Here is a 21,738-nt window from a genome sequence, read left to right as displayed (position 1 = left end):
CCATTGTTAGACAATAAACTTGAGTTGTTAAGCCCTTCTCTACAATACAATCAGTGATTGGATACTCAGTTCTACCATTACTGCTCACTGCGAATTTCACCTTCATTCCTGATCTTTGGTCTTATGTAATGACTAAGTTGGCGAAGAGCAGGAAAAAACAGCTGGTGAGGAAGTTTGGCTGCAAACCTGTCATACCTGACGTTGCCACAAGGGGGCTCTCTATTGCGCCAGTAGGAGACTTCACAAGTGACTTGTTCAGCCATAAACTTAGACGCCGCATCGAGTGCTGAGCTCAACGTCGCCGCCATGTTGGATGTGTCAAGGCAGCGTTGTAAATGAATACAAGTAAATGAACTTACTTTCATAAAGCGCCTTTCCTCAAAGAAATTTAAGTTAATGCCTCTCGTTTACTTATTCAAACACGCACTAATATACTTGGGAGACAGTTGGGCACCAAAAACAATGTATTTGATCTTCTCAGATGGCTAAGATAACTTTATTGATCCCACACAGAAGTACTTCGCATTACATCAAATATGTGTATATATAGTTGTTTTGATGCAATAAAGTAAGAGTATAAAGTAACATGAAAGTTATCAAAGTAATCAGCAAATTCATGTATTTTATACGATACCCGTTTTAACTAAAAATAACTCAAGGCATCAATAATCACAAATAAAGGCACGAGATATACACAAATGTATTATTGCATATAATGTATAAAATATGTAATACATTAGTTATCTACTCAGATGTGGGTGGAGCAGCCAACAAAGCAACTGTACTCATTGATGAGTAAATTAAAAGTATATTTCATTAAAGCATTAAAACTACTCATTAAAGCGTATATACAGTATATATATATATATATATATATATATATATATATATACTGTATATACGCTTTAATGAGTATATATATATATATATATATATATATATATATATATATATATATATATACACACACACACAAACACAGGAGTAATTCGCATTACATCAGCTATAGAGCACAAGTAGTGCATAAAGTACAAAGTAGTGTACTACTCTGTGCTCTATAGCTGATGTATTGCCAATTTCTCTTGTGTGGGAAGTTCTTATCTTAGCCATCTGAGAAGATCAAATACATTGTTTTTGGTACCTATCTGTTTCCCAAGTATATTAGTGCTTGACACATCCATATGGCGGCGACATTGGCGTATCGCAGCGGAGGACAAACCCACTCGATGCGGCGTCTGTCTATGTCTATGGTTTTCAGGACGCTGAGCCAGTGCGCGCCCCCGCTGCTCCCTGCCTGCGCGCTCTCCTCGAAAAGTGAGCTCGTTTGAGGGAAAAGAATCTGGACGACCATGGAGGAAGAAAGCTGGATGTTATCTTCTGTCCTTTGAACACTTTTTCACTTTTCCGTCACTTTCGACAACAGGGGAGGTCACGTGTGGTGATTATATTTTTTTCAATTCGTAAGTTTCCAAACTTCAATGAGTTTAGCGCTGGCATAGCCTGATTGGAAAGTTAGCTAGCTAGCCTCGGCTACACATTAGCCCTCCTCGGCTAGCGACTTTCGGAACAAAAACAGGCCGGCGGAGAGGCGACCTAGGCGGCTACAAGTGACGCGGAATGTTGCCTCCTGGGATTAACTTCACATACGGATGAGAAGGAAATTGGGGAACACGGAGAACAACAGACGAGCGGTGCCATGTTGGGCTGCCCGTCTGAGTCCCGAGGGTGGCCGCACTTGGTGCTCTGGCGGCCGGGGGGCTTCTTCGTCTTCTTGCTGCTGCTGCTGCTGGTGCTGCTGCTGGAAGGCAGCCTCGGCCTCGCCAACCCGGACAGCCACTCTGGTCTCATCGGCAGCAGCAACAACTGCAGCGTTAACATATACTTGAGTGTGGAGGAGGTGAAGAAACTACTGGGTGAGTGAAACTTTCTGTAATCTTTTGTGCTTCATAAAAGCCATTCAAATTTTAAACGAGAGCATCCCCGTTCTACCACATGGCCTACTTATGTCATTTACAGCTGTGTAATTGCAGCCTGCATCACACTGCAAGCCTTTAACTTGGAGCTGTGGACTTATAAATGTTAATTATTCAACATCAAACTACTTGCTGATGTGTCACCTGAATCGGCGCAAAGCCGGAGGAAGCGACATACTGGAGCTGTGCCTTTTTAATGGCTACAACTGGCTTTTTTGTGGTTGAGCCTTGAGAAACAGATGTGATTTTGGACCAGGGACAACCTGTGGCATCCGGGACGTCCCACACCCACATGAAGGCAGCCTGAGTGGGACTTACTGTACACACATTAGGGTGGGCTGGTTGAAAGGTTATTTCATGTTTGTGTGACACCACTGACTGACTTAAACTGAGAAAAATAAAGTTATTATGAAGGCTGTCCGCCTGATGCATGCATGTCATTTACAGCCTGCTGGCAAAAGTGTGCAACAATTTTATGATGGATTCTTCTGAGCATATTTCTGTTTCATTTTGTTTACCAGCGTTTCCCACAGGGCTGTGATTTATTTGTGGCAATGAGTTGCTGGGGTCTACATATCGTTGTCTAATTTGCATAATTGGCCATGACACATGTACATGTCATTTTTATGGATGCCGTTGGAGACAAAAAGTGAGTAAAAAAACATGAAAAGCAAAACAAATATTTAGTAGACGGCGCTTCCTGTCGTGGCCAGCCCACAGCAGGACCCGCTGCCTGTTGAGAAGAGCAATACATGCTTTCCTTGTAGTCTTCAAAAGTGTTTAATAAAACCTGAAAAAGTAGCTAGATTTGTCACTAGTTGCTTTATTTTCTTAATAGGAATATGCTGAACTCCTGTTTAGGGTTTGAAAGTGTCGCTTAATGCTGTCCGGAGGAGTTGGTGCCATAGTGGATTTTTGCGGGGAGCTCCCATAGTTATGCTTGTTTAGACAGCTGGACAGGCTGGATCAACAGCGCCTCTGCTGGTTGCAGCTAATAAAAAAAGACAATATATTGCAATTTAGTAATTTCTACAATGTTACACTCTTCTGCACTCTCTCCACGTATGCTAGCAGCCCCGCCTCCACCCACCAAAACAAAGGCACTGTATGACTGACAAAAGGGCTCACTCCGTTCATGCCATTGTTCTATGGAACGAACGTGAAACCAATGCACTGAGAGAACCCTATTCCTGCCTGTTTGGAGGTGGGAGACGAGGAAAACAGACACGCATGCACATGGCAATATATTGCAAATTCATTTTCATTGCTTGTGTGATTAATTAATTACTATCGTCCCCAGCCCAGCGCCCACAAGACGGGTTTTTTTCTGATTGAGAAATCTTGTCACGTGTCTCAACAGATCTTGTGACACCCCTAGAGCGTTCAGTTCCACTATACTTAAGATTTAATGATCTTTGGTGGAGTTATGTGCTTTGGGAATGTTCTTGTTTGGTTTGAGACTGTTGATGGTTTGTGTTCATGTGGGGATTCACCAGATCTTTCCCGTCATGTGACACAACTATATATGCTTTGAAATACTCGAAAATACGCCTGTCATGATAAAACATTTTGCTGGACAATAATTATTGCAATATTGCTAATTATTGCAGATAAATGATATTATTGGCAACATTATTTTGAGAAAATTTTTAAAAATCAAAATCCATATATCCATTTTCCATACCGCTTATCCTCACTAGGGTCGCGGGTATGCTGGAGCTTATCCCAGCTAACTTTGGGCGAGAGGCGGGGTACACCCTGGATTGGTCACCAGCCATTTGCAGGGCACATATAGACAAACTATCATTCACACTTACATTTATACCTATTGTCAATTAACCTAACATGCACGTTTTTGGAATGCGGAAGGAAACAGGAGTACCCTGACAAAACCCATGCACGCACGAGGAGAACATGCAAACTCCACACAGAGATGCCCAACGGAGATTCAGACTCAGATCTTCCCGATCTCCTGACTGTGTGGCCAACATGCTAACCACTTGGCCACCATATCAAAATCAAGAAACTTTAATTTCTCAAGAGTATTTAACATGGTAATTGGAATATCAAGCACTTTTAAATAAAATAAATTAAACGACATAAATTAAACAAACAAAAAAAGACAAAAACTCCAATGAAAATAAAATGGACTATCTGTCTCTTTTAGCAAAAATTGCATTTAAATAAAAATCACAATCAATCACAATATTTCAGATTTCGAATCAGTGTCACTTTCGTTATTGCCTGAATACTGAGAAATAACCCGGGAATACTCTGACATTCACATTGTATGTCAATGCAGACATCAGCTCATTTGCATATACACTTCCGTGATGCAATACATTGTTGGACAATTTTGCCCAGTAACTTAGAAGCGGATGTAAACTTTTGTAATTGGACGACAGCCACTGCAAATGTGCAAAATCCTCAACAAATTGTAATGCTCGGCCTGGTGGTTAAAGAAGACGTAGTCACCGATGCAATTCCAATTGTGATGTAAGATTTTTTTTTTGACACCGTTATTTTGTTTGCACAATTATAGACAGGATGTGGCGCTCTTATTGTGAAGGCCGGAAGTCTATTGAGTGTGTTGAGAATGTCTGTTGGTGGTTGAGATGAGCTGGAAATGTGCACAAACTTGGTAAGATGCTCGCTTACATCAAAAAGCGGTAAAAGGCAACACGGCGTAAACACACTTGTAGAGCCTGCGTGGCACACACACAGCCACACTAGCATGCTCTGCTAAACTAAGCTAACTCAGCTAGCTTCTATTCACGCTTTGTAAGAGGCATTTTTCCGCTAATTTTCACGTGTGTTTCAGGCTGCTGTATCAACATGTTTAGTTCGGGTGTGGGGGGTTAGTGTTTGATTACATTCCGCCATGATTGATCGGTCCGCGAGGGAAATGCTTCCCCACACAAATGTTCCTGCTCGTCATAATGACCTGCTTGGTAGCGCAAGGGGAGAAAATCAAACATGCATGCAAAATTATAGTTTGTTTTTAATTATCATGCAGTTAATTCATTTATGGATTATCGTTACAGGCCTACTTGAAAAGCACACGTTTGTTTTTGACTTTTAAAAAAACTGAAAAATTCCAAAACGGAACCCTCTTCATGTCCTCGTCTCTATAATCTGGACCGTGGGCTGACTTTGCCCACTTGGGTTGTTTTTGTTCTGGCACAAACAGTCTGCCTCATTTTGGCGAAACCTGGCCGTTAATTGTCACTGCAGATTCAACTTGAGACCTGAAGGCCACTTGGAACTTGTTTAGAAAGGCACATGCAGATGAGTTAAGGTTTTGCAGTGCGTGTTGTCCATTGCCGTTTCTATGAAAGAAACCCTGTGATAAAACAGGCCGCACCAGCGCCACAGCGTGCCACAACTGGCAATGATTTATGAGCCCCCAAAAAGACAATCATGTCATTGCTGATGCTATGTTTGTTTGTCAGTTTCCAGGAGAACTTTGGAAACAGACTCCCTGCCTCGAAGAATGCTTTACGACACAAAAAGAGAAATGAAATGTGTATTACATGTTGAAGTGTCCTCTTTTGTATTGCAGTGTAGCCCTGTTGTCATAGTACTAAATGGTACTGTGAAAAATGAGCACACACCAATGTGGAACTCTTCTACTCCTGAACCGCTGCACACAAGAGTGTGAAAATGAACTTTTTCACTTATGATCCGATATTGCAGGCTTGAATATCGACCGATAAAGATATCAGCACAGATAATACATACGTTTATTACTTGTTTCATGGGGTGGAATGTTAAAAAAAGGCTTGATGAAGTGATATTAGTGAAACATAGAAAAATAGTCAGCAACGGTAGGTATGAGGAAAAAGTCACCCATTTGCTTCTTGATGCATCTGGTAGGGGCCTGTGGAATCCAGACGATTATTTTTTTAGATTTTTTAATTTTGTAGATTTCCATTTTTTGCATTTTACACTTATTTTTACCAGCATAGCGTGTGTGCTTTATGTGTTAGGGAACAAAATGCCCGTTAATTAACTGCACAAATCTTTATATTTATTGATGCAATACATCAATGGGCAATTTTGCCCAGTAATTCAGCAATGGATGTAGCCTGGCTAACTTTTGTAATGGGATGTCAGCCTCTGCACACATTACTGTAAAGTCTTCAACAAACTATAATGCACGTGCTTGTGATTAAGGAAGATGTAGTCACCGATGCAATTCCAACTGCATGTATGAGATCTTTTTTATGACACTCTTCTGTTGTTTACACAGACGACATGGGGCAAACGGCACTCTTATTTTGAAGGCCGGACATTTGTTCTGTGTGTGTTGAGAACGTCTGTAAGATGAGCTGGGTGCAAGAATAAACGTGCTTCTCGTCTTTTTCCCCCACTCATGCACGTCATCATCGAGCATTGTACAACGCTCCTTACATTAAAACGATAAAACACAATGCGGTGAAAATATACTCATCCAGCCTGAGTCGCACACACAACCGCACTTGCATGCTAACCCTCCGTAAGAAGCTTTCGCCCGTGTTTATCGCCATTGCAACATGTTTAGTTTGGGAGGAGGCAGTTTAGTGTTTCGTAATGAGATTCCACCACATTGAGCGGTCCACCGAGTAAATACAGACCCTTTCCAAAAAATTAGAATGTCATGGAAAAGTTGTTTAATTTCCATAATTCCATTCAAAAAGTTAAACTTTCATAGATTATAGATTCAGGGCCCACAATTTAAACGATTTCAAGTGTTTATTTGTTTATTTTTACGTAATTTGGGCTTCCAGCTCATAAAACCCACGAAAACAGGAATTCAAAAAATTAGAATACTGTGAAGAAATCACCATTTATTTCTCAGTTTTTGCAGGAAAAAAAAGAAAGAAATTAGGATCACATCAAATCAATCAAAATATGGTACTTTCAAAACGATATGTCAATCTTCAATACTTGGTTGGGAATCCCTTTGCCTTAATCACTACCTCGATGCGACGTGGCATTGAAGCAATCAGCCTGTGGCATTGCCTGGGAGTTATGGAAGCCCAGATTTCCTTGATGCTTGCTGTCAGCTCTTCTTTGTTGTTGGGTCTGGTGCCCCTCATTTTCCTCTTGAGAATACCCCATAGATTCTCAATGGGGTTTAGGTCCGCTGAGTTGGCTGGCCAGTCAAGCACTGTGATGGCATGGGCATCAAACCAGGTTTTGGTGCTTCTGGCGGTATGGGCAGGGGCCAGGTCCTGCTGGAAGATGAAATCTGCATCTCCATACAGATCCTCAGCAGATGGAATCATGAAGTCCTCTAAAACATTCTGGTAGACTGTTGCGGTGACCTTGGATTTAAGAAAGCAGAGTTTACCAACACCTGCACCGGACATTGCACCCCAAATCATGACGGACTGTGGATATTTCACACTGGACCTCAGGCAGCTTGGGTTCTGTTCCTCACCCGTCTTCCTCCAAACCCTTGGACCTTGATTCCCAAATGAAAGGCACACTTTACTTTCATCGGAAAAGAGGGCCTTGGACCACTGGCCAACAGTCCAGTCCTTCTTCTCCTTGGCCCAGTGGAGACGCTTCCTACGTTGGCTGAGGTTCACAAGTGGCTTGACCCGAGGAACCCGACAGTTGTAGCCCATCTCCCGGATGCGTCTGAATGCCTCATTCCACTCTTTCTGGATCTCTGCCAGATTCTTGAATCTTCCCTGTTTGATAATCCGCTGAAGCCCACGGTCATCTCTTTTGCTGGTGCATCTTCTCCTGCCACATTTTGCCCTTCCTCTAGACTTTCCGTTGATATGCTTGGACACAGCACTCTGTGAACAATCAGCCTCCTTAGCTATGAACTTTTGTGGCTTACCCATCCTATGGAGGGTATCAATGATGGTCTTCTGGCCAGTTGTCATGTCTGCAGTCTTCCCCATATTGAACTGAAATGAGACAATTGAACCAAACTGAAGCAATTTAATGACACCTGGGGAAGCCTGTGCAGGTGATTTGACTTTAGTAGATGATTAGTGTGTGACACTCAGTTTAAAACATTCATGCCCTGCAAAATTTGGGCTGATTTCTTCACAGTGTTCTAATTTTTTGAATTCCTGTTTTCGTCGGTTTAATGAGCTAGAAGCTCAAATTATGTAAAAATAAACAAATAAATACTTGAAATCGTTTAAATTGTGGGCCCTGAATCTATAATCTATGAAAGTTTAACTTTTTGAATGGAATTATGGAAATTAAACAACTTTTACATGACCTTCTAATTTTTTGGAAAGGGTCTGTACTTCCCCACACAAACATAACTTCTCCTCACGATGACAGCATTTCATTCACATTATGTGAGTTTCCGTGAGATTCCACGTTTACAAGTAATTTTGTTTTTATTGGCCAATTGCGCGATTCCGTTAACACAGAAATCATAGGGCCCTTATCTGGTGTATAGTTTTATCGACAATAGGCATAACGTAGTGAGGTTTGATGTGCTCAATGAAGCTTTTAAAGCTGACGTTACTCATCACCAACGGGGTCTCCCTTTTTTCTCTTGACTTTTTGCCATCCCGTGGGAGTTTTTCACGTTTTGCAAATGTGTCAAACAGCGGTGGATGTTTCAGGAAGCTGTGCTGTTGCCAAAATCCTTTTTCAAATGCGCAAAGAGGCTTGTCGTATTAAACTTCACTGGTTCTGTGCCACCACTGGAAACTTGTTAATGGCAAGCTTTGCACTCAGCTGCAACGTGTTTTTCGAACTCTAAGGAAAAAAAACTATTGGAAATTTTAGATGCAGGCCGACATAATCCGATATCGTTTTTTTTTGTTTTGTTTTTGCTGATATCGGACTGATATCAGTATTGGATCGGGACACCCCTAGTGAAAATGTCGCAGAACATGCAACCCGACTAGGTTGTCTGTGCTATTATTTTTTCATTATTAAACCTTGCAAAAGACTTTTTGAGAAGAGAAGTATAGAGGGGCAACGTCATTTAGTTAAAAGGATAGTTCGGATTTTTTGACATGAAGTTGTATGACATCCCCATCAGCATTGTAGTACAATAACAGCAACTTACCCTCCACTTGGTCTCCTAAGTCCAGTTCTGGTTAGATTTCCGTGATGAAGAATGTAGTTCCACTTAGTTGCTGGGGACAATTAAGTAAAAACGTTCACTTCTCAAAACAATATGCGTTCAAAAGATTAATACATTTGCATCACAAAAAAAAAAACAGACCTCACAAAACGCGTGGCGTTATATATTTGTCCCCCGCCAGGTTCCTGCACACTGTCACCTGCGTGTTTGTGTGTATGTGACGAAGACGCTCGCATCTACTTCCGCGATGGAGGGCCGCAGCCATCTTGTTTACGTATGTGTTCCACAGCCGAAGAAGATGCGAGTGTCTTCGTCACATTGACATGAACGCATAGGTGAGAGTGCGCAGGGATACGGCAGGAGGCAGATAAAACGCCGAGTGTTTTGTGAGGTTTGAGTTTTTGAGAAGGCATTTTTGTGATGCAAATGTTTTAATCTTTTGAACGCATTTTGTTTTGAGAAGCCAAACGCTTTACTTAATTGTCCCCAGCAACTGAGTGGAACTACGTTTCCCATCACAAAAATCTGACCAGAACTGGTCTTAGCAGACCAAGTCGGGGGTAAGTCGCTGTTATTGGACTAAAATGCTGATGGAATGTCATACGACTTTATGTCAAAAAATCCAAACTATCCCTTTTATTCTTTATGAGGATGACAGATGGGGTGTCACTTTAGCTTTGATAACTTTACCAAATGATCGTCTTCTCAAGGGGACATCAAGCTAAACATTGTGGCTGAACTAAAATGAATGTTGATGAGCAGTCAGCGTCCCTGATCACTTTTCCTTATGACAAAGAGGTTGCCTTCCACTCGTATTGAAATGTTTAGCCAACATATCAGCTGCCTTCTCAAGATCTGTATCCTGGTTTCTCTTGCAGCTGCCAGGCCAAATGAAATTACCCAAACTTCAGCTATCACAGGGAAGCTATCAAAGTTGAAACATTCAGAAATCCTTTCAGTCGAACATGGAACCTTGCTGTGCAGGTCTGTGGTTGCTGGTGCAGCAGACCATAAAACTTTTGTAGTTTATCAACTTCCCCACTCGGAAGAGCAACCATCCCATAACATACATTGCGCATATCTATGACTAATCCCCCCCCACCAATACGTGCTTTCTTGTTAGTCTCCAAAAGTGTCCAATAAGACCAGAAAAAGTTAGATTTGTTGCTAGTAGGGTTGTGAACAATAAACCGATGCGACCGGAAATCTGATTCAACAAGTGAGTGATACAGGTACATCAATAGCAGCCTCCTGGATTGATAGGAATCAGTCATAAATCCTAAGATTAGTTGACTGTAGAAACATGCACTGGGTATCGCAACACCAGTAACCGGTTGACAGTAGGGGTGGGGGAAATAATCCATTCTTAGATGCATCGCGTTGCAGACATTGACGGTTATTAGTCAATTAATAAATGTCAATAATGGATGCTGAAGGAAAAAAAAAAACGGAACAAAAAGACGGAAAGCGGAAGTGCCGCCAATGTAGTTTATAGTGGTGCACATACCTGTATGTGTAAGATGCTACCAGAATGGCTGAGCATAAACCCCGACCTGCACCCGCGGGGTTTAAAGCGAGCTCTGGAAGCACTTTGGCTTTCACGTAGCTCAAGGTAAAAATGAGCTGGACAAGAGCCAGACAACATGCGAGCTTTGTCATACAAGCTTAAAATATTTTGGGAACACGACAAATATAAAAAAAAAACACATAGCACGTTTCCACTCGAACGAGGAGGAAAACAGCCAGCTGAAGTTGCTGCCGACCAGAGAACCATTGAGCAGGTGATAACTAATTTTCCACCCAACTCAAAAGGCACTGTTATGTCACCGTAACAGCGCACTTCATTACTAGCTAGCTTCTCATGTGCTACAAACGAGACAAATGAATGAGGGTCTTACGGGTGTGAATATTGCTGAGCTGTTCAATAATGTTGCAGAGGCATGTTTGTTTTCATGTGGCCTATTCGGTTGTATTTTTTTGTATTATTTGTGAATAAGGGCACCCTAGTTTTTTGGTTTTTCGTCATATACTGACGTCTGCAAGCATTATTCTTTTATGAGAGCTGCTGGTAAAGTAATCTGCATTTTGCATGAAAGCTGTTTTTGACTTTGTTATACAGCAAAAAAATTTTGTCAGATATTCTATGCTCAGGATTTTCATTCAGAAGTCTGTATTATGTATGAATAATTGCAGATTTTTTTTGTTTTGGTTTTTATGTTGATTATTCAGAATATGCTGAAGTTTGTGTTACCGTATTTTCACGACCATAAGGCGCACCTTATTAATATGCGCAGTCACAGTTTCAGGTGCTATTTCTGTATTTAACACACACACAAGGCGCACCGTATTATTGGGCGCAGGTATGTTCAAACATACAGTAGCATGCATTCATGGTAAAACATACTCAGAAGTCAGTGAGGAAGCGACAGTGCTTTATTTCTTTGGACAGATTAAGAGTAGAACTCTCATTCAGCTTGAACCCACATGAAATCAGGATGGTCATCTCTCAACACAACAGTCTCAGTCATGGTGCACAACTAAAAACATCACACAGCAACGCAAAAACAGACAAGACACTACCGCTATTTTTGCAGAACAATAACTAACAACTATGTAGCTCAAACATGTAACATTAAGAGCATTTGCACCAAAACAGTACCGCAAAGCACGCTGAGGAACAGGAAGTGCTCCCATGGACCTGACAATACTCTAGCATGCATGCTATTGTATGTTTTTAAAAAGCCAGCGAGAGCAAAACTGAGTTTGGTTGTACTTTATTGAAGTATTTAACAATGTACTCACGTTATTTTTGATCAATCCTCATCCACAAATCCATCAAAGTCCTCATCTTCTGTATCCCAAATGAACAGCGGGGCAAGTTCTCCATCAAACACGCCAGGTTCCCTCTCGTCATTGTCAGTCAGCCTCGTTGCTGTGGGGCACCTCAGAAATGACACAATCCATTCAGAAAATTGTGGCGTAACTTGCACGGCGCTGCCTTCCAGTCTTAGTAAAACTGTGTTCACTGGCTGTCATCCATCGCTCCCACGCCACTTGCAACTTCACCTTAAACGCCGTGTTTACACCGATGTCCAGCGGTTGGCGTTCCTTCGTCAAGCCTCCCGGAATGATGTCAAGCTCCGAGTTCATTTGCTGCAATTAGTTTTTCACAGCGGCTGTGAGATGGGCGTGCATGGAGTCAGATACACAGGGACGGTGACGCGTGGGAAAAAAACATCCGGTCTCTTTCCGTACACATCACTCGGCCACTCAGCCATTTTCTCCTCGTCCTTCCAGCCCCCTTGATTGGTCCGGCTGGAAAGCACAACAGTAAAAGCCGACTTCTCGTGCCCCGTTGTGTGTATGACTACCGTGCTGGTCCCCTTCTCTACAGTGTGGTTCACCGGGATGTTGAAAGTGAGCGGCACGTCGTCCATGTTGGTCATGTAGTTGGGCTGGATGTGTTTGTCTGCAATATTTTTACTGCAGTAGGAGCGGAAGATGGCCAGCTTTCCTTGTAATCCGCTGGGTGTTGCTGCGCCATGGTAGTCCTTGCCCGGATGGATAGATGGCGCCGTTTCATAAAATATACTTATATATCTACTGGGGGTGTTCACCTTTCCTCTATATAAGCTGCGTGTCGGCAGGAGACGCTCCCAGTCGAGCAAAACGCACATAAAAGTCACACAGCGACACTTACAGATTTTGGAACTTGGTACACACATAATGCGCGCCGCATTATAAGGCGCCCCCGTCCATTTTGGACAAAATTTAAGACTTTTAAGTGTGCCTTATGGTCATGAAAATACGGTAATTTTGTACATGCTGCTACTGGCGCTATTTAGTTTTCCTGCTGGTTCTGTACAATGGGAAATATGTTGGTAGATGTAACCTTTCAATTATTAAGATAATGGAAATAAATTAATTTGTTTCATGTTTATTTCAAGTGTGGATCATTACAAATATGCTTTGTTTTACTAGTACACAATGAGTAAAAGTAATATATATATTACGCATAAAAAATTGACAAACTATTGATCACAAAAAAGATTCATCGATAATCGTATTATCATCGCATCGCAGGCCTGAATTGTAATAGCATCAAATCATGGGATGGCCAGCGATTCCCACCACCCCTAATTGACAGTGCGTCTCTTAAACAACGCGAGAGCCAGGGCTGCCCGCTAATTGTTGCACATGCTTTGTAGCTTAATGACTGAAGACGACAGTTGATGTACAGAATTAGTAGTAGCGCGTACATTATAGTGTTATCTTATTATGTGAAACTAAGACCACTTGTACGAGCCTGGAGTTTGTTTTTCAGAGAGAAGTTTATACGTCGCTGTATGATGTGTGCGCTAGCATGAACTGAGGTGAGGTTGTGGACTGAACAAATATGCACATTAGCACTTAATAATGTCATCAAATCATACCTTTATGCATTCCCGCATAGTATCAGCATTTGGGACCACATAGGAGGTGAAAGAAAAATGGGAAAAATACAGTATAGTAGTCTATTTGTGTAGCGAGAAAGTTAGATCAAGGGCCGAAACAAATGCGGACAGGTCGCCTGATATATGGTTGAGTCGGCTACTCCATATGTCTGTACAGTACTACATCTGCTTTATCGAAACCAAACCACTTTCATACTACAGCGGTACCGCCTTGTTTAGCAACAATTTCTTTGTCTGTAGTCTCCGCTTCTCCTCCGCCTTCAGCCATACTCATTTTCTTTCTTTCCCTGTTTTGGCTGTTTTGTTGTTTGCGCTGCTTTCTCCGGCATCTCTGGAAGTTTGTAAGGGCAAGCTATATTTACAGACAGTGCCATTATAATGTGTTTATGAAGGAGAGCCAACAGGTAGCGCCAGGCGGGCCACATATATTTGTCCAGAAAAGGTGCGCATTTAGTCCTTATTATTAAACATAACTGAGATTATCAGCTCAGTTGTCGTGGGTTAGCATTTCCATCTGTAGACGCTTCCAGCAGGGGAATTCTACCTGCATCATCACAGACGATGAGTAAGATTGCTTTAGCTGAAATTCCTTTGCAACCTAAAAAAACAACATAACCAAATCTCTTAAAAAAAAAAAAGTGTGTCATGTGGTCCTCCTCCATATAGCTGACAGGCAAATAGGGGTTTTGTGAGGAGTGATTGGCAGCAGTATTCTTTTCCTTCCTGCCGCTCTTTAAGGATGCCACGGCTGACTGGAAGAGCTTCACTTCTTTTGTCACAGAGACATTTTCAGGAGATTGTTTTGCTTTCTTTGGCCCTTTATACTCGATGTTGCACGCCATATGAGTTAAATTAATAGTTTTGCATGTTGACTCTTTTTTTTTTTTTTTAAGAGGCTTTTGTATAATTTGCTTTGCTAAATGAGGTATTTAAAAATATTTGCCCTCGTGCACTCGACCCAGGCAATGTTCACAAAGCTGCCCTAAAGCGTCTAAAAATAACGTGTCCAGGGCTCTACACGATGAAATCATTCCATTCCCCTAATCGTTTCCTCACTAAACCATCTGCTATTTATTTATTTGTGGAGTAAACAGGGGGCCCCCCCTTTGGGCGACAAATATCACACCATCAATGCGGTGCTTATTATGGTATAGCCGTAGACGGCCTGGCTCAGATTCCTTCCTTCATCGCATGCCCCCCCAAGGCCCTTCACTGAATAAAAGCAAGGGACGGATATATGGGCTCTTTGATGGGAATGAAAGAGAACCACATTCTGTGGCTTTCTCTGAGATGTAAGTCACTTTGAAAAAAGTCACTATTTTTACATGCCTGCATTCTCTGTAGCAGCTTTAACAGCAAGCAAATTTTGTGCCGCAGAATATAGGCAAGGTTAGCATCCCACTCTCCGTCATCAACCTGCATCCTATATATCAGGGGTCGGCAACCTTTAGCATCCACAGAGCCATTTGGGCCAGTTATCACCAAATTAAATCCCACTTGGAGCCACAAAACCTATTTGACCACTAAATTGAAGGTAACACGACATGCATAGTTTTCTCAAAGGTATTGTCACATTTCTGTCTTCCTGGCGGAGTGACAAGCCATACCTGTTGCCACGGTCTTCACCGATTTCGGATAAGCAATCGCAATAAAAGTGGTTTAAATTAGTTCCAGCACCACTCTCCATGTCACTTTGCGTTCATTAGCGACAAAGGACGCTAAGAAACTAAATAGTTGCCCAGTGTTATGGATTGTCACGGAGTTGACTCACCAGAAAACACTGGCACACACTAAACTCCATTGCAGAACTCTGAAAGGCTCTAAGAAGAGACTGCGTATTACTACACAGAAGCATAAACCAGCTGGAGCATAAAAGAGCTGCAGGTTGCAGACCCCTGCTATACAGTACATCATCATAGAGACGCCTTGCTTGATGCAACATTTTGAAGATCAAACAATGCAAATGCTGCAATGCAAAGTGAGACCAAGAATTATTTCAAAAATTGTGTTTGACAACAACAGTTTCAACTCGGCATGGAGCGGTATGAGATCCTGAAGCAATGATAACTTAGGGGAAAAATATCATGGTTTCACAGTATTATAATTACAGCTCTAAAATGTGATATTTTTAAATATCTTTATTGAAAAGAGATAAAAAGTCAATTAAAAACAGTCGTTTTTCAACCATATAATAGAACACGATGAAAGTGCAACATACTGTATGTATTTAAAATAAATAACAAAAAAATAACTGAATTCCTTCTAAATAAATAAAATGCAGTTCTTAATGCAGTCTTTAGTGCCTATTCCTGTAACTCAAGTCACAACACAATAAATGTTTTCTTAGTAAATAAAAAAACAAAGCAAAATCCAAATAAGTGTAATCAAGTAACTCAAGAAGGTCGTAACATAAATCCACTTCTCCTCATTAGGGTCGCGGGGGTATGCTGGAGCCTATCCCAGCTGACTTCGGGCGACAGGCGGGGTACACCCTGGACTGGTTGCCTGCAATTCGCAGGGCACATATAGACAAACAACCATTCACACTCACATTCATACCTATGGACAATTTAGAGTCGCCAATTAACCTAACATGCATGTTTTTGGAATGTGGGAGGAAACCGGAGTACCCGGAGGAAACCCACACACACACGGAGAGAAGATGCAAACCTCACACAGAAAATGCCCAAGGGAGACTGTGACTGTGTGGCCAACATTCTAACCACTAGACCACCGTGCGGCCCTCATAACATAAATACTAATTTAAAAAATTACATAATTATTTCATAGTGGCAGGTTGCACTTTTCCCCAAACTTGCGTTTCTGGTTCATGTGATTGTTGTTAGCAACTGGGGCGTGAAGTGATTGTTACTTATTCAGTGGAGAGTAAATGGTTTATACCACTTATCCTCCACTCCTGTCTCCTCAATCACATCGACGTGTGTAATATGTCGACCCACAATGCCAATAACAGCCGGGCCGTACTAGTGTCGCTCAGTGCTAACGAGGCAGCCGGTGCTAGCTATGCCCAACTGTTGGCAACACAGCACACACCTGTGGTTTCAACACATTGAAGGCTAGGAGGAGGAATAACGAGCGAGGAATAACATAGGACGGACGTGACAATAGTATTTCCAAGTAATGGCTGCGCTAGACCTCCACTTTCTAAATTTAGTGGTTGAAACCATGTCTTTATCATACTGTGGTATACCTTGAAACCGGTAACCGGCCCATGCCTAGTTTGTACAATCCAAATAGCAAAGCTGACATAATTTTCTTCTTTTTAGACAGAGGATGAGTCAGCAGCAAGTATTGAGTTATGCGATCAATTTCTTCAAGATTTGATCAATGGTTTCATGTGATGGTTGGTTTCACAACTCACATGGCAATTTTTGGCAATCAATTATTCCTCCTATTCCTCCCTCAGATCACCTTGCTAAATGTGGAAATCACAAGGTGCAAGGCTGTGTTTTGGTGGTATTTTTTCAGTAAACCTAGCAGTATCATGCAAAAACATCATTTAAATGTTTCCATGGCATTTCAGGTGGACATTTGGTGGTTTGAGCTTTGTATTAGTGTCAGTCTTTAACTTTACATGTAGAGACCCACCCAGCCTCCATAACGTCTCATTCTCCTTGACCCTTCCGTGCCTTCCCTTCCCTGTTCCTGTGTGTGGACATTCTTCATTCTTTACCACATTACCAGCAGACCGGTTGGAAGTGGGTGTCTCTCTCCTGAGCACTCAGGGATGGAGGTTTGTGGGTAAAGTGACAAGTGTGTGGACAAGAGGGGCTTTGTTAGATCTGGATCTGGACCTTAGCACCTGCTCGCTGCCACCTTTTTGTTCTCTTCTCTCAAAGCGCAACATGATCCACAACTTCCCACATGAGGCTGCACGTTGGCTTCATGTCCATCTGGAACTAAAAGGAGTGTTTTGGGTAGGGAAGCACAATATATATTTTTTTCAAAGAGTTACTGATAACAGACAGCTATTTTTTTTAAAAGAATGGATTAGACAAACTGTACCTGGAGATTTGTCCTAACCAAATATGACATCACTACCCTTAAACACTACAGTAAGAAAAATTGAGAACAGCTCTGTTTCTAGAAATAGACACAGAAAAAAGCCAGCTGGTATCTTCAATGATGGTAAAGGGCCGGTCGTCCACTGCCATCATATCTACGGTGAAATCACAGATCGGTTTAGCCCTCGGGTCGTGTCTGGCAAACCTTTTGCCCTTTTCAACGCCGCAGCGATAGGAACAAGCACAAGGATTTCTTTGTGACTTTGTGGCCGCTTCATTAGCAGCGCAGGCGTCTTTGTAGGCTTTCAAAACACTTGTAGTGATGCTGACGTTTCAGGTGGCTGATAAGGTTTGATGTGTTTAGGCCGGTCACAATAACCAATAAATCAATTAACCGCGTGATAAATAAAAACAAACTCGATAATTTAATATTAAAATGACTATTCTATATTATAATATTTCTAATATTTTTGCTTTATTCTCCTAAAATTGCTGTTCTTTTTTCAAATTTTCGTGTTGTTTTTGTTAGTTTTCTTGTTTAATTGTATTTTTAAAACGTGTCGATGGCCAGTTAAAGAAAAGTTGTGTACCGCAAATGGCCCCCGGGCCACACTTTGGTCACCCCGGTTGCAAAACTTTGAGGACATCTGTATTACTTTTATGCCGGCAGGTCGTTGAGAGGGGGTGCCACGCCTTTACAATCATGTTGACGCCACAGGCTGTCCTAATTTTTTCACGTGACTGTAACACAAAGATCGTCGTTGAAGTTTGCCGCTGTTATTGGGGTCAACCATCAAAGTTTGCGAATCTTATTGAGGTCAAGTGTGCTTGAGTTGAAACTTCCTGTGCAAGCAGGTGATGTGAGTGTCCCAAAGGAAGTGATCCCTCAAAACAAAATAAACATGCTGCCAAGTTGGAGTTCACAGCTATTCAACCAGCTTGTTGGAAAAAAAAGCATCACGATTATCCTTTCGCATGAAGAGGTCCGACTAAACAAGACTGTGATTTGCAGGCAAAGCTCCCATTGATACTGTTCTCAGGGATCGAGCGTCAGTTTAATGGCCGTGTTTGTTTATTTGTATTAGACAAATAGCACACACACTGACAGGCTCTTGTTGACTTACCCCTCAGTTCCTGTTTTGAAGTCGTAGTTCAGGTTGGCGGGTAAAATACTGTGATGGAGGGAAAAAAAAACCCTCTTGAGTCGTGGTCATGCTGGTCATGCCTCCACGCTTGGTCACGTCGTTTAATTGGTATCAAAGCTCTGCAGCCTCATGTTGAGACAAGGGAGGCACACAGAGTTCAGCGAGAGAAAGGCAATTATCACTGAAGTGGGCCATTTTCTCAGGGGAGGCCGATTTAGAGCCCGATTGTGTGTTTCGCTCCATTTTGCAGCTGTTTATTAATCCTCTCCCACCAGCACAAGACGTCCTCAGTGAAGCCACAAAGCACAAACTGTTGGGGTGGTGCAGATTTAGGTATGGTTAGCTTTAAACAACACACGTGGCTATCCACACGGAAATGTTTTCAGGTCAAAACAGCAAAGTATTTGATCATTTCAGCCTCTCATCCACACACAAACAGCGTTCTGGGTGCCCTGAAATGGTGTTTTTGGAAAACGGCATCAAGAGTGGGTAAATCTGACAAAAACGGCTTGTCGTTTTCGTGTCGGACACGAAAACAATAATGTCACCATCTCTCCATCGCTGTCACGTGACCAGAAGCGAGCTTTGACGACAAGCCAACATAATATCGGAATATTTTGACTGGCATGACTCACCCCTGTCGACGTTCTCGTGATATTTTGTTGTTTTATACTCCATAATGACTCGCAGAAGTAATTCCACTTCTCGTAAGCCTGGATGAGCCTTGGACACGGAAGACGACAGACTTACTGTATGTGCATGCGTTGTTTCTTCTTCTATGCTTTGGTGTGTCACGTGTGTCCATCTGCGTGTCTGTTCACAGCGCCACAGGTGGTTGTGCCTTGTGTATTCATCGTTTTCATTCAGTGATCCATTCCTGTCTGGATGCAACTATTTTGCAATCCAGCACAATGGGGTCTTGAATTTTTTTCAACCCGCCAAGAAAAAAAAATCTCAGGAGCGTTCCAGTGTGGACAGGGCCATAATCGCACACACAGTCAATTTGTCCCTTAAAAAAAACATGAAGTCTCCTGAACATGTAGTTATAGTTAATTAACTGTAGTTAATTGTTTCCCATTCATTTATTTATTTGTGGCGGCTTGTCAAAGTTAAATTCAGACCAACAGATTTGGTACTATCTGTTTTTTTTGTTTTTTTGTTTTTTTTTAAAGTTTTGGCGCTACCTGGTTGGCCTCCCTCAATATAATGGGACTGTCTGTGTAGTTTGTCATTACAACAGCTCTACGATGGCATCGTAACATAAACACTAGGGGTGGTTGATATTGATTTTGATTTTGATATTGATATCTGATATCGGGCTGATGCAGAAAAAATACTAGTATCGGCCTGCATCTAAAATCTCCAGTATTGGCTGTCCAATACAAGCAGTTGATTCCAGACTCCGCCCCAACACGCCTATCCAGCAGCCCACGTGATCACAACAGTGTGTGCTAACATGTTAAGTATGGAGTAGGAGTGATGTCAGCCATGTGTATTTTTCATTAAAGTCAGAAACATCTTTTTCAGAGTGCAACACTTGTCATGCACAAGTTTCTCATGGTGGAACAGAACCGGGGAAGTTTAAAACTCATCGCGCAGCAGTGTTACACGGGAAACTCGTACGGGATGGCAAGAAGTCATTAGCTATAACAGAAAAGATGACCAGCCTGTCGGGGGTGCCGCCACTACATTGTTGATAAAACTATACATTACTTAAAGAAGTACGGTAAATGACTCAGTGTATCTGAAAACCTACTGCTGCTGATTATTGTTCTCTGTTTTAGTAATATCACGTGATCAAGCCTTTTCTAACATGCCACACTACAATATGAGTAATAAAAGTATGTATGATTCATGCTGATATTGGATTGATATCGTCTGATATTCAAGGTATTAGGGCAATACAATAACCCTAACAAAACACCTCATATGCACATACCACAGCTGAGTTGGTCCCGCATTATAACGCATCTGTTCATCAGTGTAGTGTGATAACAGATGGACATTGACATGTGCATTATCCTTAAAATGAGCCCACACTTACAGGAAATTATTTTTTTTTTATTGCCTGTGCACGTTATAGGGCACGAACATGCGTGTCTACCGCTCCACAATGTGTAACCAACACCCTTAAGTCAGTAACTTCATGTTGCATTGTTAAATAAGGTTGAAAAACATTTGATAATTTACCCGTCCACACACAAATACTGAGTCAGAGTTCTCGAAAAATCTCCACTTTGGCTTGATTTTTCCTCGTTATGCAAATTAGATGACAACGGCATCTATGACCTGGCATGAATGGAATAGCTTACACCAGAGTCAAAGTCACCTCTCCATTTCTAACAATTTACTGCATCTTATCATTTTCTATTTCCGAGTGTGAACGGACTGTTGAAGTATGAATGCAGATGACTGATGACTTCCGCTAAAGACCTTTTAAGAGTCATTGATACACGTGATGTTATCAACTACATGTGTAGTATTCTTTGATCCACTCCAGGCCTGGCTAGTTCAGGGTAAAACAGCCCTGTAGGTTAGAACCACCCTCAATGGGTTTTCTGTGCGTACCAGTTTAGACGTGGCCCATCTGTTCTTGAGCTGGCAAATGCCTGAGATGTTTTTAATTGAGTCAATGTGAGAAAGTTGTGTGAGCGCGCAGACCTTTCGAGAGCCCGGGGCTGTTGGGGGAGCCTGCCGCACATTCTTTGCCTCCCTCTGAACAAGAGACCCAGCATCTGTGAGTCCCTTCCAAGGACGGTGAGCTAGGTCCCCTGGGGTCGCCACCAAGCTGGACTTCCTTGACTTTTCGGATGAGGCAAAAGCCTCCCTGAGCAAAATAAAATCCTCAAGGCTCGCTTCAAAACGCTTATGTCAGCGTGACACAGTGACTTATTCAGCAGGCATTCCACTCCCGTTCTCTTAACCCCTTCCCCTTCTGCTGCCCGACTCTTGTTTCCTGCACGGAAAATTGCAGTCTCATTTTGGAGGTTGTCTCATTGGGAATGTTTTGAAGTTCTTCACTTGAAAGTTTTCAAGTACTAACAGATGTGGTTAGCCCATCTCTCTCATTTAGGTGGGGACGGGGGT

The 21,738-nt window shown here is 42.1% G+C and overlaps 1 protein-coding gene across 3 annotated transcripts in view; it reads left to right on the top strand.

Annotated features, from left to right (window-relative positions):
- Nucleotides 1–1,214: 1,214 nt before the first annotated feature.
- The window catches only part of ryk (receptor like tyrosine kinase), a 56,251-nt gene continuing 35,727 nt past the window's right edge, over nt 1,215–21,738 (top strand). The window contains exon 1 of one of the 3 annotated variants that reach the window (XM_054788557.1): nt 1,215–1,913. In XM_054788557.1, coding sequence (XP_054644532.1) covers nt 1,697–1,913 — 217 coding nt within the window. In that variant the 5' untranslated portion in view covers nt 1,215–1,696. The remainder of the gene's footprint in view (nt 1,914–21,738) is intronic. The other 2 variants (XM_054788558.1, XM_054788555.1) reach the window with 2 other exon arrangements.

The sequence above is a fragment of the Dunckerocampus dactyliophorus genome, chromosome 10 (assembly GCF_027744805.1).
Source record: "Dunckerocampus dactyliophorus isolate RoL2022-P2 chromosome 10, RoL_Ddac_1.1, whole genome shotgun sequence".
NCBI classification, from domain to species: Eukaryota; Metazoa; Chordata; class Actinopteri; order Syngnathiformes; family Syngnathidae; genus Dunckerocampus; species Dunckerocampus dactyliophorus.
Note: the sequence above shows the minus strand (reverse complement) of the source record. Positions and strands in the feature narration are given on the sequence as shown.